At 41.1% G+C, this 24,977-nt stretch overlaps 1 protein-coding gene across 1 annotated transcript; it reads left to right on the plus strand.

The window, feature by feature from the left end:
* The first annotated feature begins 2,019 nt into the window (after positions 1 to 2,019).
* LOC139333759 (blood vessel epicardial substance-like) lies at positions 2,020 to 24,602 on the plus strand. The gene is given in 13 exon segments (XM_070966397.1): positions 2,020 to 2,707; positions 3,714 to 3,822; positions 5,986 to 6,247; positions 7,242 to 7,277; positions 9,173 to 9,204; positions 10,181 to 10,238; positions 10,241 to 10,474; positions 13,191 to 13,315; positions 13,770 to 13,957; positions 18,352 to 18,460; positions 18,683 to 18,850; positions 19,003 to 19,144; positions 23,089 to 24,602. Coding segments are annotated over 13 exon segments (2,100 nt in total). The 5' UTR covers positions 2,020 to 2,201; the 3' UTR covers positions 23,220 to 24,602.
* The last annotated feature ends 375 nt before the right edge of the window (positions 24,603 to 24,977 follow it).

The following is a 24,977-nucleotide window of genomic DNA, read 5'->3' on the forward strand; positions in this document are numbered from 1 at the left end:
TCATCAGATCACTTTAAAACAAGCACAATGGTGACCCGCTGATGTACACCGAGGTAGTAGGCTAATCAAAAAGACCTAACATTTGAATTTCAGATGGGAGAGAGCAACCATGCATATTTGTTGGATTAAAAAAAAAAGTGTGGGGGACAGAACTTGGATTTCAAAAAGTGGGGGCCACAATCTTCCCTGTCCCTAGTAGATGTTACACACAAGAACGCACCATGGGTTTATCAGAGCTTTTTCACTGAAACACGTGTTCCAATGCTGGCAGTAATGGAGTGCTGAGAACAACCCAATCACGTTTTAATGTGTTGTTCAGGACAGTTCAACACACACTGATTGCTGTCATTTGTGAGATGGAACATGAGACCTTCTGGCACCAGAATGGATCCCTGCAACTACCCTCCTGCCAATAGAGTTAGTGTTCTATCTTGGGGCAGCTAAAAATAAGATAGTACTGGCAGATAACACTAAAGCTCATCTTCTGAAGGACATTAATTATTTCTGTTTGTCTCTCAGGAGTGTGTCATGGGGAAGGTGCTGTGCGATTGGACACATCTGCTTTCCAACAGCAGTGAGCATATAGCCTTAACCACTGGATGCTCACTTACTCTCAGGCTATTTACCCAGACTTAAAAGTCTGCAGCTATGAACATATACACATACTTTCATTCATGTGCAGACAGTCTCACATACACACACACACACACACACACACTGCCTGTCTGCTCTAAAATAGCGAGTGTCAGGTGTCTTCTGATATATATGGACATACTTTTATGAGCCTTGCGTGTTGTCAAACATATATGCAGACACGTCCTTGCGTGTGCGCACGCACAGCAATTATATCATGTTCTCTCTTGCCCAGTAAAAATAGTTCCAGAAGTGGCATGTAGTGGCCCTCAGTCCCTCTGCTTCCTTCACCATTAGCCCACCATTCCTTCTGATGTGAAAAACACCTGGAGGTTCTTGTTCTGTCTCTGCTGACCCAGATGCAGTATGTCACCCACATTCACTCTCTCCCATCCAGCAAATAGTCAAAGTCACCTTGACCTACTTAATAGCCAGTCGGAAGCAGAGTGGGGCGGGTCATCCCTTCGCCATAGTAGGATTTGTAATGTAGCGACCAGGCACCTGTCGGGAGGTCTGCTGCTATTCTGGTCCGCAGAGATCATTCACTTTCATGACTCTCCCTCGCTCTTACTCAGATGTTCTCTCACGTTGCCACGTATCCTGCTTACTATTGATTTATTGTATTTTTATTTTTCTCCACTCTACATCACATTCACCATTTCATGTTTCGAAAAAGAGAGACAGTATTAACAGGCCCACTTCTATTTTTGGGAGATCATTGGTGTATCAAGCCACGCAGCCACATGGGAAATGAAATATAGAAATAAAAGCTTTGCACTTTTGCTTGTTGTTCGTAGAGCCCCAGAAACATTTCACCTCTGTCTGAAGTCATAGAACCAATATTCAACCTGTAAAAATAGATTGTAAGCAGGCTACATGCATTTGGAGTGAGATCTGCAGCAATTCAAATACAACACATGCTCCAAAATGCTCCTCCAATAAGGACAATTTAAAGCATTTATGGAAACACAGATTACATGTAGTCTGTCAGGAATTAAAATAAAAATTTTGTTTGAATTTTTATTTAATATCTATGTTTCTCACTTTTTTTTTTTTTTCATAACAGCTGCATGGCACGGCCACAGTGGGCATACTTGAAATTAAAAAGTAATTTAAATATGTCTGGGTAAATAAGGACCACTGCTAGAGCAGCTCTGTTCTAACAATGTATCATTTATTAAATTAGATTATAACGTAAGATGTATTTATGTCAGCGTTAAATTTGATTCACTGACTTATTTCATAAGCCCAGTAATAAATCATGTTTGCAGCCCCTCGTCGACCCTGTCGTTGTTCAGTAGAGCTGTCCTCACAGTAAATGGGGTTGCTCGATCTCAATCTGACCGTGTTTTCTCTCATCTAATAAACTCCGCGTGCGTTTCTTTTGCTGCTGCCACCGTTTCCGGTCACGTCACAGCTGAGTCCTCTGCGCACAGGCAGGTGTTGACACTTGATTGTCATGTTGCCTGTGTGTGTTTGCAGTGTTGTTCGGAGCCTCCGCGGGCTCTCGCAGACCCGGGGTGGTTTTGTGTGAAATGTGCTAGTAGTTGTATTCACTTTTCGCAGACATGGAGCCTCCGGACTTCGAAGCTCTGAACTTCACTGTGGAGCAGGCAGAGCCAGTGTACCCGCTGTGTGAGGCATGGAGGGACGGCTCCGAGGGCTCTGTGTTCCACCTCGCCAATATATTCCTTTTCTTCGGCTTCATGGGCGGCAGCGGTTTTTATGGACTCCTCTATATGTTCACCTTCCTGACTCTGGGCTTCTTCTGCACCATAATATGGGCATGGTCGGACCCCTGCACAACGGACTCCCTGTTGTGGATTCTGGCTCTCTTCGGGGTGTCTTTCGGTCAAGTCCTGCATGTCGCCTACAGGCTGAGGAGCGTCACATTCGAAAAGGAGTTCCAGGAACTTTACAACTGCATGTTCAAAAAACTGGGAGTGTCGCTCACACATTTTGGGAAGATAGTGGCGTGCTGTGACGGAGACATCCACACTATAGACAAGGACCACTGCTTCGCCATAGAAGGAAAAACCGCGATTGACAAACTGTCGGTGCTCCTGTCTGGCAGGTGAGCGCAGCTCCTCTGAGAGCGTCATACACTAAACTGCATTTACAAGATGTGTAAATAAATGGTTTGTTTGTGTGTGAAATGTAAAACAAGATTACAAAAATGAACACAGTATGACCCACATCCTGTCAATTCAGCTTTGATATTTGAAATTGCAACTTTCGATATTTTGTGAAATAAAAACATTGAAAAGTTTGTTTTATTGAAATAAATTCCATGCTGTAAAAAAAACTTATGCTTATTTTATTTTCTATTATTAAGCAAGCTCAAATGGGTACACACACACACACACACACACACACACACACACACACACACACACACACACACACACACACACACACGCTTCATTTGCAATATTCATTATTATTCCATTAAGGGAATGGAGTTGCGTTTCTTAAGTGCAATGGTTTACACAATAAATACAGTTAAAAATAAAAGCCATAAAACGTGCAGAGGCAGTAAGTGAAAGAACAAATATGTGTGCTCTGCTTTGCAAAGTGTCTTTGTTTTACATTAGAGAGTATTAAATATGGTAATTTGCAGTAGTTTGTCATTACCTTGTTCCACTCAGCAACACATCTATTGACGATCTATGACCGGACAGGTTTGACATCAGGCCTTCACCAGTCAGGCTTGTCACCACTCATGGACAGGCCAAAGGGGTTGGATGAACTGATTCTGAAAACTAAGTGATGTTTTTCATAGATTGGCCAAACGTGTGTGACTGTGGAGCAGCTGTCTGTACACTGATGTCTGATGATGAGGTTGTTACCTCCAGATGTCCAGCATGAAAGGATTACCTAACACAACACCTACTCACGCTAAATTGTATAAAATCTGTGCTGTAAGGGTTGAAACTTTAAGCCACACCCCAAACACTGATGTCACAGCAGGTGTTTCCCCTCAGCTGCTACAGGCAATGCTGTCACACAGTGTCAGTTTGTGTTGACGTTGATTACAAAGTGGATTAATAACATCAACATTTCCATCCATTCTTCTACAGAATCCGTGTGACAGTTAATGGAGAGTTTCTGCATTACATCTACCCATTCCAGTTTTTGGATTCACCTGAGTGGGACTCTCTCAGGCCATCAGAGGAGGGAATGTTCCAGGTTCATTTAACTCATGTGCATGTGCAAAAAACATATTTGGCATCAGTAAGTCAGGAATGTTAAACAAGAATGTTTCAACTTTAAATGCAGTTAAAGGATGAGGCTCACTCACCACGTTCTGTATTATTCTTGTCTCATTGAATCTCATGAAAAGAGCCAAATTAACAATGAATTCATCCTAAAAACTATTGTTGTGTGTGTATTCAAAGCCTCATATGTCTAATTTCTCTGTGCCAAAGACCTCGATAGATTCTTTTGCTCCACAGCAGAGCAAAGTTGTCAAAAGTAACATTAATGACAGCTGCCTTCTATTTAGCTTAGCCACCTCCAGGGCCCTGGTATTGTGAATTGTGGGTCACTGGGGCACTTACTGGAATTAAGCCATGTTAATTTTATTAATTATTGATATTATTACATTCACACATTCTAACTCCAAGCCTATCACATATGGACACTTGGTCAAGACCCAATCGGCATTACTTTTTAAGGCCCTGGGTACCCCTTTAGTGAAATTTTCAATGTACAGGGCTCCATGGTCAAGCTAGCAATAATGAATGGACAATCCCTGGTTAGACTTTCAAATGCAAACTTGCTCAGAACAATAATAAATGTGGTAAATGTTAAACAGTCATATTTTGATTAGGTTCAGGCAACAAAACTGCTTGTTTAAATTTAGGAAAAGATCATTGGTTTGGCTTCAAACATGTACATTAGTTATATACATTACTGCGTACATTAAATTACATGTGAAATCAAACGTAACTTTTGGTTTCACTCAGGACACAAACCCCAGTCTCCTGAGTAAAAGTCCCCTGCTTGACCCATCCAACCACCCCACCTTGTCTATGGAAGTCTAGTAGACTACTGTGCACATTGGATAACAGTGCAAGGGGTACCCAGTGACTCAGAAAGTGCCCAAGGGGTCCAAGTGTCCATACGTGATGAGTTGGGAGTGAGAATGTGTTGATGGTCAGTGTTGAACTTGTGCTTTGCCTGCTACAACAAGACAAAATGTCAGTGAAAAAGGTCAGTCTAAAAATGATCACTGTTTCACTGGCTGACATGTTCCTTCATTACCATGAATGCACACACTAGTTTATTTTGACTCAATCCCACGTGCCATCCTGCTGCCCCAAACATTCAGTAGAGCACCAAATGTGGATTAATCTGCCTTGGAAATAACCCCCAACAAATGCACCATTTCTTCCCGTTTGATAGAAACTACAGTGGAATTACTGAACTTCTTTAGTAATGAAACTTTATTTTTCTGAACTGTTTTTAAAAATGTTCAGAAGGAACCAATGGGCTTGGAGCTGAGTGCCACAGGCAGGGTGGGGAAGTCAGAAAGTGATGGACTAACACATTGTTGGCTAGGGTCGTATGGGATTTGATGACAATAAGAAAAATATAGAACAACACTTAATTTATTTTAAGTCCAGTATATATGAGTGTTGGGAAGGTTACTTCTGAAATGTAATTTGTTTGAGATTACTAGTTGTTAAAATGTAACAAGTAACATCATAAAAGTAATAAAACCTGTACATTTCCTCAGGATTACAATTATGCTTATTTCATCATTTAATTACATAAGGCTGTTATGTGTACTGTTACCCCCAGCAGTGAGTGTAATTATTGAAGAAGAGTATATCAAATATCATTTACCCTATAAACCAATCTATGTATATCAGCAGTGGGTCCTGTCTCCAAACATAGCAGAATGTTCCCTTTGGGGATCAGTAAAGGCTCATCTTATCCTGAATCTATACATGTAACATCATTTACCAACGAATTAGGTCATGAGTACAATTAATTCTGTGAACAAATCCAGTTGTTGACTAATGAGCATTATTATTGTTGGTCAGTTTGATAAATCATTTGACTATTAAAAATAACATGAAGTGTTATTTGTCTCATTTTTCCCTTGGGTTGAATTTCATCTCACCTCATGCAAGAATGATTCTAGTTTATTACAACTTGGGTCTCAGCTTCTTAATTTTGTCCCTTGGTTGCCAGACCTCAGCAATTACTATGGGCAAAACTACAACCTACTCGATCCAAGCTGTAATGAACTGAAATAATCTCTGAACTGACATATATGAGTGCCAGTTTGTTTCCTTTTAGCGTCATCTCTGTCATTTATTCTTTCACTTTTTTTCTCCACAGGTGACCCTGCGTGCTGATAGCCCCTGCCAATATGTGGCGTGGAGGAGGAAGAAACTCTATCTGCTTTTTGCTAAGCATCGCTACATAGCCAAGGTCTTTGCCCTGGTGGTGCGCAATGACATTGCAGAAAAGCTGTACTCTCTTAATGACAAGGCTTTCAACAGGTCCAGGCACCGCTATGATCTCCGCTTACCAAGTTACTGTCACATGCCAGGGACCGAACTAGAGAAAACAGATGTCCTCCTGCAAGTGCCAGTGCAGGGTGAAAGGACGGCCTGAATGTGTTGTGTGTGTGCAAACACACACACGTTAGGTTTACATCACTTTTGGGGAAATTAGATAGACTTACATTCATTTCTGAGACTTGCCTTAACCTTAGCCCAAGTCTTCACCCTAGAATTTAATTATTTACTTTATGGGGACCTGCATTTTGTCCCAATAAGTAAAGCGAGTCCCCACAATGTGACTGTGTAAACAGATTTATGTCCCCACAACATGATTAATACACATCCACCCACATACAGACATGCACACACAGCTCCACCTAAAGACACGATACTTTTGAAAGACTGCTACAACGTAGAAGTCTGGCATCATGTGATTGATAGACAGCCTAAGACATCCATTGGCTACTTTATGGTGGTCTCGCTAATAGCGTTGATGTTGCAGGGCAGCTTTTTGACAGGCAGTTTGCAAGACGAGGTGGAGTTAGGCGAACTTCAAACATTAAGGGGTCAAACAAAGTTCAAGATTGGCTTTAAAGGAAGAGTTCAACATTTTGGGGATACTTGAGCTTTTTGTCATTTGTTTAATACATACATAAACAGAAAGTTGTGATTTTAGGGCCAGTTAGTGCTGAAACTATTCTTGACATACAACAGTTAATTCATCCACTCAGTATTTCTGTGTGCTGTGTCTGGCTATAACACAGGTTGCCATGTTCGGTCTGTGAGTATGGTCGCTCTCTGTATAGGCATGATGATGCAAAACCTGCTAAAATCACAGTGACAGCACTTCAGGATGCTGTGCACAGCAGGCCCTCAGTAATAGTGCTGAGCTATGAGGCAAATGATGCACACTGACAGAAATAGATTATTTCCCATACTCAATTGCTTCAAAAGGAACAGCTGTGGAACTGTGAATGCACTTCGTCTGAGCATCACAAAGACCCTGAAATGACTCATCCAATGAATTTCACCCAATAAAACTAGAAATGCCTGAAGATGCTGTATTTCCATGTCATTCATGTGTGTGAGGAACCAGTAGGAAGTTAGACAGCTCAAGCAGAGGAAGTTTCTAATACACATGCTGTCATCATGCTTTACTGAAGTGACAGGGATGCCAGCTTGGAACGCGGTACCCTCGACTTCTTATAGACTCACGCTACGCAGTCACTGTGACCAGCTGTTATTTGCCATCTTATTCTCAGAAGGACAGAGAATGCATATATCTTCCAAAATCTTGAACTATTCCATTAAGCTGGTGGTTTGATGAATCATTTGTTGACTTGTTTATTAGGGTTGTACTCAACTACAAGTCTTCCAAGTGTTGAACAGCTGCTCTCGACTGCATGTTAGACAAGCTTGTGTGCTGTCCTGTAGTAAAATCTAACTGCTGGTTTCTACCCCTTGTTGGCTCAACAGACCTTAAGCTAGAGCTTTAATTGTCACTTCAGTACAATTAAACATGTCACAGGGTGTTGACCCGGCCATTTTTCTACAATGTTGTAATTTTGAGATGGGAATTTTCTTAATTGTAATTGATATTTATTAGGCAGATCTGCAGTGGACTTGGTTTTCTTTCTTTGGTCTTTCTGTAAAGCTGAAATGATATTAGCATCTGTCCTTACTAAAAGTTGCTGTTTAGTACTGGACAGTAGTATACAGTCAGGCAACCTTCTTGGCAATTTTAAGAGAAAAAACAATTATGACAACTGATTATGGTAGTTATTTATTTGACTCTCGGTGGTTTTCAGTATATATTGACGTAGAACAGAACTCCCTCAGCAGACATGCATCTGGCCATTTTGGCTTTTCCACCTCTGTCTAATTTTCAACATAAATTCAAACGTCACACAGTCGCTCAGCACTTTGACTGAGGAGCTGATTCATCTTCTGACATGACTTTTTAACTTGTCTTGTACACGTTTGCAGAAAAGTAGTGAATAAAAGTGAGGAGAGTTTGTATATGTGTGCTAGTTTTAGGCTCATGACACTTAAGACTGTGGCAAGCAGCTGTACTTATCAACTTTGCTTATAGAGGAGCATTCATTAAGACCAGTTAAAAACTACTTACTTGGATGTATCCATACATTGTGAATATAGACAACAGATAAACAGATGGCTGCAGATGTCTTAACTTAATTTAATATGTAGTATTGATAGAATACATCAGTGCCTATTGTGAATGTAAATATGTAAACAGGCTGATTGTGTCTGTATTGTACTGTAGAAATAAATGATCTTTCATTTTACTGTAGGTTTTTGGTAGTTTAACTGTCAGTGTCAGAAGTCAACTACACACACATATACATGTATGTATATATATATGGAAATATCTGATATTTATTCCAATAAACTTAGACAAAAATGCTTCCTGGCCGTGGAGTTCTCGCCACTCAGCAGGTAGCGCGGTTGGTCGGTGGTCTGTCGCCCCCTGTGGGAGTTGTCAGTCACTGCAGAAGCGGACTCCGCTCTTCTTGCCCATTTTAGTCTCCCGTCAGCTGTGTGGACTGTGTGGAATGTGCGACGCGCTCGACGCAGCCCTGAGTGTGCGGTTCCAGCTCTCAGTCGCCAGAAGTGTCTCCAGTCTTCCACAGAAATCCTTCCTCCTCTTTTCTCTGCTCTGCTCAACGGACTGACATTCCGCTGAACCGTAAGTTACAACGCGTTTTCTTCTCCGTACTTTGACGAACAGTTCCTGAGTTTGACCTGTGAGAAATCCCTCAGTCAAGAGGCTGCGTGTGTGTCCCCATTTCTATTTTTACATTTAGCTGCTGGAGCACATCAGCCCTGCTCTGACAAAACATAGCAGCTGATGGAACGGACTAATATTATGTCGAGTAGAGTTGCCAACTATAAATATGTTTTGTTTTGTTTTGTTTTCAGCTAAATTGAATTATTATTATCATTATTTTTATTATTGTGTGAGCCCAGGAAGGCCTTCTTCAAAGGCAAATCTAGGACAGATAGAGACAAAAATCTGGAGAGGCGCTCTTCTGTGCAGGCCGATAGGCAAGCCTAAATGTTCTGTTTTTGTATCTGCAATGTTAGTCAGATAAAACACATTCCCATAGAAAATGAGTAATACTTATGGAAGAGGCAACCCAGTTTTATGTGTATGTAAGCCAAAAAACAACAACACCACACAAATAGCTTTGTATAAAATAATTCTCACCAACTCTGGCCCTCAGTTTCCTGCTCTTAGCAGCTGTTTTCAGTGAGGAAGCTCTGTGCTGTAGCAACAAAACCTCTACAATTATGCATCATAATAAAAGTTAGGCAATTTAGGTATTTATATGGTGTGACTGCAAGGGCAGTAACCAAAGTCTGTAACCATCTTGGAATGCTAATAACTCTCAAGATGGGACATAGGGAGGATGTCCAGTTCTTTCTGTTCTGCACAGTTTTCATCACCAGCAACCAGCTGGTGAACAACATGAACCAATAAATGTGCCACTAAACAGCCAGATAGTATTTGAGACAAAGTCAGAGCTCAAAAGAGAGTGAATATTGGACTGATGTTCATCAGGTGCACACACACACACACACACACACACACACACACACACACACACACACACACACACACACACACACACACACACACTACTAATGAATGCTAATGATGCTCCTTCTGCTGGATGTGTAAATATGCAACTGTTGCCAGCATGTTTACCATAATACCTTTAGAAGGTGACAGTGTGTCTGGTGTTGCTTTCACATTGTTTTCAATAAATGCAGCTTGAAGTCACGTAAGACAGAAACATACTTTGCTCAAAGGACTGTCCTAATGGGTTGGTAGCATGGTAGCAGCGGTGCAGGTTCCATTCCAGCCTGGGTCCTTTGCTGCATGTCATCCCATCTCTCTAATACAGTAATAACTGATAAACATACACAAAACAAACAAATAAGAAAGAAGACGTTTTCCACAATGAGAGGAAAACAGCTGTGATGACCTAATAAGCCCTGAGCAGTTCATCATCCTTCACTCACATTTTCTCCAACCTTGCCCTAGTCTTGAAGGTGACCCTGCTGCAGGATGTCCTCTACTCCAGAGCTGCCTCCCCCCCTCCTCACCTCACTGCCCTCCTTCCCCTCGGCCACTCCAGCAATCCTAGCTGTGGAACCCAATGCCACCTCATGCCAGGAGTGGGAGCAAGCCCACCACCTCCTCTTCCATCTGGGAAACCTGTCCCTGCTGCTGGGCCTGGTCATCCCCACCACACTGGGCCTGCACATGATCCTGCTACGCCTCCTCCTCGTGACAGGTCTGTACACAGTGCCCCCTGCTGATGGCATTCCTGTGGTGATAAAACTGTAGTTGAGAATATCGGAGGATGCTAAATTTATCACAGCCTCAACAAATCATTACTCTAATCAGAAGTGTCATGTGTGTCAAAGCATCACTTATTACCACAGCTTGTTGAGGATTTGGTTGAGTTTTGTTGAGAATGGGGACACAGATTTTTTTTAAAGCTGTCATGCACAAAGAGGGATTTTTTCAACAGAGCTGAGGCCTGAAAAGGCTCTGACAATAACAGATAAAAAGAAGGGGAGAATGGCAGATGGAAAAACCACTTCCAACATGTTTATCTTCTGCTTGGATGGAGAGTGCAGACAGGAAGTAGCTTGGGTAGTGTGGTTGCAGTTTTGACAGTTCATTTATTTAGATTTCCCTCTTGCACAAGCCAGTCTCAGAGGGTTTAACAGAGAAAAAGAAACAGAGGAAAATGTAAGAGGAAACTAATGGAGCTACAGTACTTAATCTTGTGAGGTAACTTCGAAAACATCTTGGGGGTTTTATTATCAAAGCCTAGATGGCTCATGATATAGTATAACTAGTGCTGTCAAAAATATAGTGTTATTAACGCGTTAACGCAAATCAATTTTAACGGCAGCATTTTTTTATTGCGAGATTAACGCTCTTTGTGATCTAGTGAACTTGTAGTTTTTTATAAGCTGTGGCCACTGTTAGTAACGTAAGAAAAACTACAGGATCCGATTGTAAACCAGAAACAAAACAATAGGCACGCGCCACGCATGTGTTTGGTCTTGTCTGCTCTCTAGCTGTAAAAGAGTAGGCTACCGGTTTGTGTGGATGTCAAGCGCGCGAAATGCCGAATTGATCAAGATTCTGAATTGAAAGTTTAGTTTCAAAAAGTTGCCAGATGGGTCGACTGACAAAACCAAAGTTATCTGTGTGTATTGTCATTGTGAACTAAATTATCACCCCAGCACATCCAGTCTGAAATACCACTTGCTGGCCAAACACACGGCGAATGCGAATTTTCAGCTGTCTCCTTGTCAAAACCAGGTGACAATGGATGGCTTTTGACAGAGACATATGGATGCTATGTTCAAAGGAAACTCAAGAAAGGAAAGTTTAAGCCATGGTTTAACTGCACTATAGGCTGAGTCCTAGTTTACAATGATGTGCACTTTGTAACTTTATCTTATATTACCCTGTTTTGATCTCTTAGAAAGGGTTGTTGAAGGGGCTTTTTTGTAACCAAGTATTTATTTTTTGTCATCTGTTTATTGACAGTGTTAAATTGTGTGAGATTTGATTCATTCAAATGTGAATGACTGCTCAAAGTGAGAATGTTAGTGTGAAATATAACACTACACGTTGTTTTCAATTAAAAAACATTTGCATAAAGCAAGCCTATCCACGTTTCCATGTTGATAAGAGTATTAAAATGATAATTCAAGGGACATTTAGAATAGATAAAAATGTGCGATTAATTTGCGATTAATCGCGAGGTAACTATGACATTCATGAGATTAATCACGATTAAATATTTTAATCGATTGACAGCACTAAATATAACATAATATTAATTATTTGGACAAAGAAGTAAACACTTTATTGTAATAAATGAAAACATTTTGTTAGCTGAAGCTGAGTATTTTTACAGCCAGTATGTTTAAGATTTACAACTTTAAAGTCAACAACACAATAAACCCTGATTCCAGAAAAGATGGGATGATGTGTGAAACATAAATACAGCAGAATGTGATCATTTGTGAATGTTAATATACTCATTGAAAATAATACAAAGACAGTATATTTATTGTTTTACTTCATCAGCTTCATTCTTTTTTGTAAATATGTGATTTTTCTGAACTTGATGCAGCAGCACGTTTCAAACAAGTTGGGACAGGAGCAATTAAAGACTGGGAAAGTCGTGGAATGCTCCAAAAAGACCTGTTTGGAACATTCCATAGGTAAACAGGTTCATTGGTATCATGAGGGGCATCCTGGAAAGGTTCAGTCGTTCACAAGCGAGGTTCACCACTCTGTGAACACATGATTGTATAAAGGATATTACTACATGAGCTCAGGAACACTTTCTAAAGATGTTGTCGGTAAACACAGATTGTTTGCAAATGATTGCATTCTTTTTCTTTTTTTATTTATATTTTACTCACATGTCCCAAGGAATAAGGGTTGTAATATGATAATAATTGTGCATTATAGTGACAAATCTGGCTCCACTGATCTGAAAACAATCAGAAGATTTTGAATATGTTCCTTTCACTCATGATGTCTCAAACTAAAGCTGGATTGGTTTTTCTGTCAGTGTACAGCTTGTATTTTACTTCATTGCCTTTTAATGTGTATCCTTTATTGTGAAAAAAGAATTTCTCAATCATTTACACATTTTCATCTCTAGTCACAATTATGTTTACAGTTTTCTCTAGTTGTTTCTCAGAAGTTTGATTTGGTTTTATCTCATTTCAATGTTCTATACTAGTTGCATCTTTATTTTTTGTTTTGGTCATCCATATTTGTAGTTTTGCATTCTAAATTAGGATGAGCAAGCCATAATAACCCACAGTGCAATGCATGAGGTTCTGGGAATTGCAACCACAGAGCTATACAGTACATGGTGCTGTCAGAAATGTGAAACTTAGACTTTGAATCAAGCATTAACATTCAGACTCTAAGTGCACTTTGTCCCGTGTGCTTAAACCTGACAGGATGTGGTCTCTTCATTACATGGGCAACCCTGTACAGGTGCAACCTGGATGTGATGGTTTGGAATGTGGTATTTCTGGTGGTCAATTTCATGCACTTGTTTTTCCTCCTGTACAAGCGCAGACCGGTGAGTGGTACATCTGCATGTTCTCATTCACATTCAAGCAGTCACTTTACATTCAGGTCACATGAGTGTTTCACCAAATTGAAATAGTGGATCCTGGTGGTGGGGGAACAGTGTTTGCCATAATCAGTGTTGAGGTTTTCATTGCTGTCTCAGGCAGGAAGCAGCATATCCTCGTGGGTTTGGTCCTGCTTTATGGTAACGAGATGCAGACAAAATCCATGGGTCCCTCCAGGGGTTAGGGTTAGGGTAAGGGGACTCCAGTGAGCTGACAGAATCAGACCAGGGCTTTCATAATGAGACAGGAGACTTGTCTTCCTCAGCAACTGCTCCTTCACCATTTCACAAACTCTTTGAGTGTGTTTTCACATAGACCACAGCAGCGTTCATGAATTTTGCTTTTTATGTTAGATTTTCATTTGAAAATTTAGTTACGACTCTGGCTCTGCTCTGGCAGATTAAGATCGATAGGGAGCTGCGGTCAGTCTACAAGCGGATGTTCGAGCCCCTCCATGTGCAGGAGGCCTTGTTTCAAAGGCTCACAGGACAGTTTTGCACCATCCAGACACTGAAGAAGGGCCAGCCCTATGCTGCTGAGGACAAGACCTCTGTGGATGAACGCCTCAGCATTCTACTCAAAGGAAAGTATGTTTAAGCTCTTTGATTCTGGATGCAGGTGCTGTTCTCTTGTGTTCCCCCACTTTATAATGGATACGTTTCAGTGATTAATTCATATTTGTCACAGTACCGTATCTGCTGTCGTGTCCTCTCATCTGTTCACCTGTGCTATCAGTACTTTTCCACTGTCACCCCTCTGCGAGCCACACCCATCTGCCCACTCACCTGATCACACATCTGAGATTCATTCCCAATCAGTCCAGTATTTATGCTGCTGTGGTGATTTGTACTACTGATGTGTGTTGTGTGTGATGTGTCAGTTTTCTGTGCAGTGTGTGGGACTGGTCCTCTTTTGGCAGAGGTTGGGTGGGGCTGGGGAGCCGGCCCGGACACAGCTGGCTCCTATCACAATCCCGTACAGGATATATACGGGGAACAGCGGAGGACTCGGTGCCAGATTATTTTCCGCCTCACGGTGGTGTAATTGGCTCCTCCACATGTTCTCCAGTGAACTGTTTATCACTTTGTGAACGATATCTTGGATCGTCACTGGTTATCTCACCTGCTCTTTTGCGCCTCGCCTCCGCAGAGGGTCCGCCTGTTCCCGTCACCAGCTTCCAGACTCCAGCAGCAGCTTCCCAACCACCTCATCACTCGACCGCACTCCGCCACCAGCCTCCAGCTTGCTACTGCCACCAGTGTTTCTCACCTGTGTCTCCCCACCATGTGTCATCTTGCCCTATGGAGATTCCCTCCTCACCACTCTAAGATTCTCCCCGTCATCTGATTGTCTGGGGGCACACTGTGCACAATAACTGTGAACCAGTCTCTCCGAAAGTCTCCAAGTCTGCGCCTGAGTCCAAATTACACCCTTGAACACAACAGCTGCTTTCTCATTCTCACTCAGTGCCAGAGGGTTCTTCATGTCCTACAAGACTATACAGCATTCTTTATCAGACTGATCTCTTGTTACTGGACCTGCCTGCCTCTGGCTTCACCCGATCTTCTGTTATACAGTAAACACCTCTCTCTTCAGTGCCAGACTAAGTGTGTTGCCCTGCACTACCTGGATCTGCGCCTGTTTGTGACTGTTGAATGTTTGGTTTGCTAAACATTCCCTGAGTCTCTCAATAGTTCTGAATGGAACATTGATCTTGCTGCATCCAGTACTTTGAGAGACAATAGTTCCGAATGGGACATTGATCTACTCTACGGCTTATCCATCTCTGTCATGCCTGAGATCAAAGTCACTGAGAGCGACTTCCATGTACTGGTGGTGCTGCAATTGGGTTCTAAACCAACCTGTTACAGTACATCCGAATGGACCCACCAGGCTCCATCTCACCACAGAATCACTTTGAGGATTGAGGGCACTCTCCTAAGGCTATGATGCTCAAGGGGAGAGGCTAGCTGCGTTAGCTGCATAGATCCAGACCCAACCGTTGATTCACCTCAAGTCCAGTCACCACCAACCATTCCACCGCCCCCTCTCTGTCAACCCCGAGTGGGGACTCCTGAATGCTACACTGGAGATCTGGAGACCTTCAGCACCTTCCTGACTAATTGCTCCATCCGCTTTGCTCAGCAGCCCCACAACTTCGCGAGAAAGTTAAGGTAGCCTTCACCATCAATCCCCTGACAGGAAGGCCTTGCCTGTGGGGGAACCACCCAGTGGGGAATCCAAGGAGCAGCAGAGGCATTACCAAGCCAATCTCTGCCTGTATTGTGGCCAGGCCGGCCATTTTGTCTCCCGATGCCCAACAAAAGGCTGGGCAAAGGCAGTACCTCCCCGGCTACTGGTGTGCCACACCTTTGCTCAGTCCTCCTCCTCCCCACTGTTCCAGTCCAAGTTCCTCCTCCTGGAAGGCTCTCACACTCGCCAGCTCGCCAGCTGGGGATAGATAGGGTACCACTCTCCAATTCCATCTCTGCTAGTGCGCTCAACGGCTACCTTGGAAATGTAACCCACCAGACTACACCTGTCCATGTCCTGCTGTCTGGAAACCACCGTGAGACCATCCAGTTCCACATCCTGAGATCACCTCACCCCATGGTTATGCTGTCACACCCCCACACATTGACTGGACCATGGGGGCCATCCTGACCTGCAGCAGTTCTGCCAGAGTATCATGACTACAGAGAGGTCTTCAGCAAAGCAAAGGCTACCTCTCTGCCTCGTCATCATCCTTATGACTGTGTCATCACCCTGCAGCCAGTCCCCACCTAAGGGACGCCTGTACTTGCTGTCAGCCCCATAAAGAGAGGCCATGGAGACCTACAAAAATGACTCTCTGGCAGCCAGAATCATCCGTCCTTCATCTTTGCCTGCATCCATGGTAAGAAGGATGGGACTCTGAGGCCTGGTATTGACTACAGGGATCTCAATGACATCATGATCAAGAACTGCTATTCACTTCTCCGTATTTCTACCCTTGAGCTTCTTCAGAGGACCACCATCTTCACAAAGCTAAACTTGTACAACAGCTATTGCCTGGTTTGCATTCGGTAGGGGGATGATTGGAGGACTGCCTTCAACACACCCACAGGCCACTGTGAGGACTGGGGCTTTTGGGCTCATCAAAGCCCCAGCTGTGTTTTCAGGCTCTGGTGAATGATGTGCTTGAAGACATGCTGAACAATTTTGTGTCTGTCTACTTGGACGACATCCTCAGCTACTCTCAGAAAAAAAATAAAGAAAAGCAACAACATGAATGAATACAACAGAGTTCTGGTCCAAAAACAGAGCTTGTCCAGTGAGATGCACTCAACAGTTTTTTTTTGTTTTTTTTTGTGAAGAAACTGAGTGTAATGTGTTTCCTTTTGGGAAATATTTTGGGAAATATTGACATTTTGCAAAATGTCAATATTTGAATTTTTGATATATTTTTTTTTCTTTTTTTTTTGGACGGAGGTCACTGCAGTTGTATTTGGTAGGAAGACTCCTGCCTAATCCATATGGAGGAGGCAACCTGGTTTAATGTGTATGTATTGTGCATTGTGTTTGTCTACTTGGACGACATCCTCATCTTCTCCCAGTCCCGAGAGGAACACCTCCAGCATGTCCAGTCATGCCGTGACATCCTGGAGGAGGAGGTCTTCTGTCTCCTCCATCCATGCCTTCAACCGCTGCTGCCACCGCACTTGGTTCCATGCTGGAGCTTCCCTCCTCCGCTCTTTTGTTCACTACATGACTGCTGTCAATCATCGTTGCACCCAGACACCGGCGCACTGAAAGGGTCAGAGGATGTTGCTTTCTGCCCGGGACCTTCCTCTCCAGGTGGAGTCCAGGAAGATTGCACCCTCGTTCATTGGCCCCTTTGCCATCCAGAAAGTCAGTCCCACAACTGGATCCTAAATCAACCTTTTACACATATTATAGAAATGATAAATACTGTGCTGACTGCCTGTCACATAAACCTAACTGGAATGGATTCTGTGTGAAGTTTTCACTGAAATGGAAATATCTTCGTTTTAATGACTGATGTTGATATTATGGTTTACTCAAGTCAGCAAGATAAAACAATGCTTAAAATAATTCAACTTATCATCACCATATAAATGTATCAAAAGGAAGAGATCCGAAATGATGCCTGAAATTATTGTCACGTCCAGGAGGTCCTCTGTCCTTGTCTACAGTGGTCCCTGTTGTGTGGATCAGTTTCATGAAATATATCTTAATAAAAGGTTCCTCAGAGCAGCATATCCTGATGCTATCTTCTTTTATGACTGAGCTTAATATTATGGTTTGGTCTGAAAGGACTAGTCAGTTAATCAATGAGACAATATGCAGAATTTTAATTGTCAAAAGAAAAATTGTCAAAAAGGAAATATTTTTGTTCCATGGTCTAAATGCTGCAAACACACCAACAACATTGGAAATATACTTTTTGAGGTAGTCATAGCTCCAAATGATGCCCTCAGATCCCCATATTGTCTCTTATGTAACTTGACCTCTTGAAACTCAAAGTTCAGCTGAGTTTAAAACATTGGTGGTGAGAATGAGCTAACATTATGGAGTATATATCTTTAAAATGATCTTTTTAGAATATGCTTGCACAACATATATTGAATTTAGGATAATGAATATAAGCACAAAACAATGACTACTAGCTGATTTAATCTAAAATATATCTGTTTGGATATCAGTCTTCAAACATACATGTAGGTTTATATGACCTAATACATAATAGCATTGAAAAATCTGTCAATTCAATTAATCTTCTCAATAATTTTGACAGTAATTTTAGGAGTTTCAGACTTTTGAGTAATTTTGCCATCTGAGGAGCTCTGCTTTCAAAGGATTTCCTCCCTTGGCTTCACCAATCAAGTGACTGCCACTTTTTTTTAACACAGAAGTTAAGGCTTAAAATCAATGAATCAAATGAATCACTTGATGTGACTTTGAAGTTTCTCTGTGACAGGATGAAGGTATCATACCGAGGCCATTTCCTCCACAACATCTACACCAATTCATTCATTGACTCTCCGGAGTTCAGGTCCACTGAGATGCACAGAGGAGAGAAGTTCCAGGTAATAAGAAAATCGTATAAAAGAAATAAACAAACACAATTCGTGCAACCACTTGCCTCAAAGGTGAAACATTCCTAAAAATATAAACAATGACTGACCTGTCTTGTTCACTCCACTCTTGTTATCAGCCCCAATGTCTGCAGTGGTTAAATGAATGAAGGCTCTGTTTCATGAACAGATCATACAAAACTCATTTCTTGAAAAATTGTGTTTGATTGACAGGTGACCATCATGGCAGAGGAGAACTGTAAATTTCTGTGTTGGTCTCGAGAGAGGCTTACCTACTTTCTGGAGTCAGATACTTTCCTCAATGAGGTGTTCAGGTACCTCATTGGCAAAGACATCACCAACAAGCTGTACTCTCTGAACGACCCCACGCTCAGTGACAAGGTGGGTTGGCTCTGCTGTGAGATTAGAATGAAAATGTTTGTCGCACAAACACAGGAACTAGTAACGCATCAACGCCGTACTGTTTGACAGCTGCAACAAGGATTGTTGTACTGATGGTGTAGATGATGATGATGTTGGGGGCTGTGTCTCAGGCTGTGAAGAAGATGGACCGTCAGCCCAGCCTGTGCTCTCAGCTGTCTATGATGCAGATGAGGAACAGCATGGCAAGCACCAGCGACACTGATGATGTCCTTAACCAGATCCTACGAGGAGGATCAGCTGGATCATCACTCCGTAAGTCACATTATCACCTGACAAGATGTTTGAATGTGTTTCCAGGTTACTGTAACCATGAGTGTCTCAATGCAGAGCACCAGTTTATGGGAGATTATTCCAGTTTGATTTCCTTAATCCAAACCCTAACCCCAAAATTATAACATGTTCACAGTAATAGAAGTCGACTTTTAAAGCTATTACAGTCAGTACAATATGTGGAGAATTTAAGATTTTCTTCTGATGCTATGATAAATATGGCTATTACCTCAAAGGTTTAATTTATTCATCCATAAAACAATGGAAATTACACTGCTCCCATCCTAATCAATCAAAACTGATTACTAAACTTCAGGAATCAAATTATGATTTCCCCCGTCCCCTGGTTAATGCAACCTTAAAACTTCCTCCATGTTTTCCTGTTGTCTTGATAAATTCAGTACGTACAATGTCCATTTCCACAGCACTAATTTCATCAGCACAAAAACAGTCATTTCATACTCACCACTCTCACTTTTAATGCTAATACTGTTTTCATTCTTTTTTCCACTCGCAACTACTTTGCTGTAACTAGATCAGTGTTAAGCTACTGTCACTGAAACTCAGCACTTCCTACATAGATATTTCACATTAAAGGTTTATCAGTCTATCAGTGGGCATGATCCTTTGCTTTGATCATCAGCTTTTAATGTGAAAAGTTAAGTTTCAATAGTGACTGTATAACAGTGGAACGGAACAGCAGAGTGTAACATGTATAACATGACTGTGTTGTTGTAGTGCAGGCAATTTTCTTCCCCTTTTTGTTTTTGACTGGCCTTCTTGGGGACCGTCCTTTACTTATTTGAGCAGGACATGCTGGAATGAATTGAATACAAGCTTTTATTTTTGAACTTTCTGATATTGATATATCAGAATTATGGAATGTAAGTAAGCAGCCATTGAAAAATGTGCACAGTGTTTCCTGAGTTTTGCTTGAATGATGAGGTGTATGCTTGCACCTGACGAAGGCTTTTTAATCTTAATCTTTAACTGGTTTTGTCCTAGAATTTTATAAAGTTCCTAAACTTCACTGTTGGCTAAATGCCTGAGGAGAGGCAGGGTCTACTTGTCAGGAAAATATATATTATTTATAAACACTGGCACAAATCGTCAACCAGGCCAGAAAGATCATTGGACATAAACAACATGAACTACCACACTTGTACTCACAGATTTTAATAAAAAGGCATTACAGATTTATTAAGATCCCACTCATCCCCTCCACTGTTCTTTCCAGCTGCTGTCATCAGGATGGAGACTTGCAGTCCCAATGGCAAGGAAGAATGGTTACAAGCAGTCATTCATTCTAACAGCATGCCCATGGTCAGATAGATGTATGCAGTTAGGCACTTTATCTTACTCATTTATTTATTTACATATTTTAACTCCTCTGGAGCAAACTGGACTAATTTCATAGTTTTTACTTATATATTCCTATTTATATCTGTTTATTGTGCATAGTGTTGTTTTGTGATGTGTGTGTGTGTGTGTGCGTGTGTGTGTGTGTGTGTGTGTGTGTGTGTGTGTGTGTGTGTGTGTGTGTGTGTGTGTGTGTGTGTGTGTGCATGTAGTTGAGGGTGGGTGTTTGTACATACAGAGGGTGGGAGGGATGGGTTTTTAATGTTGTTTTATTTTGATTTATATTGTTTTTCAGGTATTTATCACGTTGTGGGGACAAAAATCTGTTTACACAGTCACATTGTGGGGACTGACCTCCCTTATGGGGACAAAATGCAGGTCCCCAAAATTTTAGGGTGCAGACTGAGGATAGGGTTACAGGTTAGGTAAGGTTAGGTTTAGATAAGGGCGCAGTGCTCTTGGGGGAGCACTATACTGTATAACCTGTGCTGTAATTAGGAATAGGCACACCACAAGTTAAATGGCATAATGGTGTTCATTTGCTAAACCAAAGCGAACTCAACCACAATTAGATTTTTCAAGTGCATTTATTCAATTTTCTAAACAACAACATATTTTTTTTATCTAACTCATTCAACAACAGTCAGAATGGAATATCTGGTCATTTTGTCAGCTGGTGTTTGATATCAAAGCAAAGGAATTAACTGAAATTACTCATCAGAAAGCTGTCTTCATAAGTCTAATCTGCTGCTTCGTTCTGTATACATAGCCATAGCTTTTTTGCACATGTCCTCATATCTGTGGCCCATTTCCTGACAGGCTGCATGCTTTTTTAAAATTTCTGTCAGTTTTTTTCTGATATTCTTCCTGCTGTCCCTCCTCCAGCTGTGACTACTCACTCAGATTGAGCCATTCTCTGATATAGGCTGTAAGAACACCTCTTTTATTTCACCCTACCATGACTACCTCAACCCCAACCAAGACTGACTATCCTGATTATATTTTCACTTCATTCTGTAACCAAAGCATTACTCTAACCTGCTTGGTCTTCTAACATCTGATATCCTTGCTTAATTTATAATAGTTTCACTGACACCAGATTGACAAGCAGTGTTTCCCTGTCCTGTCTGGTTGAAAGTTTCAAACCTCTGTCCACAGTCAGAATGACTGATGGATGTGTTTGGGTGTGGTCAGAGGGTGTGCGTTGTTTCCCCCCATAATCCTACCCAGAAAACCCTGTGATATCACGGGTTCCTGTGTACATCTACACATAACTGCAACAAGGTGGGATGTTTAACACCTAGAGTTGAGCAGAAACCAGTCTAAAGCCATGCTAGTGGTTCTCAGATACTTGAATATTCATCACACCCGTACACCCGTATAACGGAGTTTGAAAGATGTGAACATTTACCAGACAGGGAGTTCTAACAAACGATGGCATTAAGTTCCATTATTCTGCCACTTGTGAGTCCTGCAACCTTATAGAAGAGCAACACTAAATTATGAAGTAGCCGATTAAACTGGATCAGTCTACATGTATATAGAGTGAATGTATGCAATAAGATATTTTCAGTCAGTCATATTTACTCGATCGGTAATTGGAGTATTTTGACTTTCAGTACATGGATTTAGCATCTTTTGTTAAAGCTGTCTCAAGCGTTTTATTGTGACATTATTACAGTTTCTGAAAAAACTAAATATTTTAATTCCATATTGGCACAGACTATCAACTTGGCACCATTTATCTAATAATATCCACTTCTTCCTTCAGCAATCCATATTTGTTGAACCTAAGCAATATCACTCGTGCATATTCTAAAAAACAGAGTGAAAGTATCACATGCATTAGGAGGAGACATTCTGTAAAACCAAATATTTGTATCTGTTCTAGCCTCAATACAGACTAAAAGCTCCTGTAGTGGAGTATTGCTCTTTAGAATGCTTTTAGTCCAGAAGAGCAGCTCTGTTTCTATTCTGCAGAAGGGCTCTTATAGTTGTAATGTAGCAACTGTTTGTGTTGATGGGAACACATTCACAGGTCTTTTTCTGGTTGCATAGCATCTGTTCATCCACTTGTCTTGCGTTGGGGTGTGGGGGTTTATGGATGCACATTAGATAATAACCTCCTCCAGTGTGAATTGTTTGCATGTGACCACTTCTGTTAGTTGTTCAGTCAGGACGATCCATTTATTCATCTTTAAGTGCCTATGAGCAAAAATACATTTCAAGTTATATAATGGAAACACATAATTGATTCGTGTGTGTGTGTGTGTGTGTGTGTGTGTATATATATATATATATATATGTATGTATGTATGTATGTATGTGTATATATATATGTGTGTGTGTGTGTGTGTGTGTGTGTGTGTGTGTATGTATATATATATATATATATATATATATATATATATGTGTGTGTGTGTGTGTGTGTGTGTGTGTGTGTGTGTGTGTGTATATATGTATATGTATGTATGTATGTATGTATGTATGTATGTATGTATGTATGTATGTATGTATGTATGTATGTATATGTATATATGTATATATATAATTTTTTTTTCTTTCAGAAAAATCACCTGGCACCAAGAGTTCCTCAAAAATGAAGCCCATAGAAGAATGCATGGAGGATGATGTTTTCGAAGAAACTTCTCCCTCCAAGTCTCATTGTATGGCCAGCACTTCCACTCAGGAAATATAGAAAGCAGGGAAAGAATACACAAGATCAAATGCATGTTATTTATTATTTAAGTCAAACTCGCAATGAGAGCCTGAGTGATACACCTGCATGGCTGACATGTCAACCATGTCCACATGCATACACACACATGTCCTCTATGTGTGTGTAATAAACACACACACACACACACACACACACACACACACACACACACACACACATACATAATACACATCTATCTATCTATCTATCTATCTATCTATCTATCTATCTATCTATCTATCTATCTATCTATCTATCTATCTATCTATGTGTGTATATAGCATATAGTGTGTTCTTTTCACCACCAAGTACTAAGTAAATTTTAAAAAGTTTCCCATGTCCTCCCACTTTTTTTGGATTAGAATTTTCCGATATCTTTATCTGTGTAGTTTCATTGAGGTAATACTAATGTCTGGTTTCAATTTCAATATCAGGTTATCATAAGTCTAATTTTCACTACTCCTGAGGGAATATGTTCAGCAGCTAGTGTGTGTCTGTTTTTTTTCTTTTTTTCCGTTGAGCAGATATAGTATATTTGACTTTTAGAGATTTTTTGCTGAAACCAGCTGCCTGCTGGAAACTGCTGATGAGAGCAGGGGGGCTGAATCATAACAGTAAAATTGGGAGCTGGAGTTCATCTGAGAGTTTCTGACATGACACTGTTCACATTACATTTAGTTATTTGATCTTCTGTACTGGGCTGCACGGTGACGCAGCAGGTAGTGCGCGTGCCTCACAGCAAAAAGGTCGCAGGTTCGATTCCTGGGTCGGGCCCTGCGATCGGCTGGCGACTGGTCCAGGGTTTACCCCGCCTCTCGCCCGTTGACAGCTGAGATAGGCTCCGGCCCCCCCGCGACCCCGAAAGGGATAAGCGGCATAGAAAATGGATGGATGGATCTGCTGTACTTTACTAAAATGTTCATTAGAGCAGCTTTAATTTCAAACATCAATATCAGAATCACTCTCACAAATCCTGTATCGGTCAGGCTCTAACAGCTGTCCTGGACAGACAGCCAAAATCTCAAATCATCATATAAATTATTTAATTTGCTTCTGGAAAACATAACTGACCAGTGTCTTTGTGTTACACAACAACAAAAACTTTTAATGACATGTTTATTATATATAAACAGAGGCATTTTCCTGTTAGCTCATTAGAGTCAAACTTTCACAACAGAATCTTGTTCTCTGGTGAGCTTATTTTATTCATCAATGTATTCCAGTGCACTTTGTGTGTTTAATAAACATTTGCAGTAAATTGTCTTGTCCTATTTGTTGTTTGGTGTAGGTTAAAGCTTCAGATTCAGTTATTATTGTGATTTCACTTTTGTACCCCATTAAAAATATGTGATCAGCTGTCTCACTCTCTTGTTTGCTTTCTTATATTAATGTAAGCTTGAGTTGGAACTGAATCGCCATGTCAGGCTAAGTGTGATGTTCTGGGATTTGTAGGAGTAGGAGTGCCCCCCTGTGGCCATCATGTGCCACCCACGCTCAGGTCATTCCAGTAAAGTCGCATTATACCAAATTTTATTCGTCACATTGAACACAGTACCACGTATAGTGAAATTCTTAGGTGCCTATTTCCAGAAGTCTAACAAATAAATGAAATACAAATGAATAGAATAAAGAATGTAGCAAATAGATTAAAACAAATAAACACAGAAATACTAGAATTAAACAGAAGTATATAAAATAGCAGAAATGAATGGTGGAACAATGAACAATATAATCAGT

Source organism: Chaetodon trifascialis, chromosome 7 (assembly GCF_039877785.1).
Source record: "Chaetodon trifascialis isolate fChaTrf1 chromosome 7, fChaTrf1.hap1, whole genome shotgun sequence".
NCBI classification, from domain to species: domain Eukaryota; kingdom Metazoa; phylum Chordata; class Actinopteri; order Chaetodontiformes; family Chaetodontidae; genus Chaetodon; species Chaetodon trifascialis.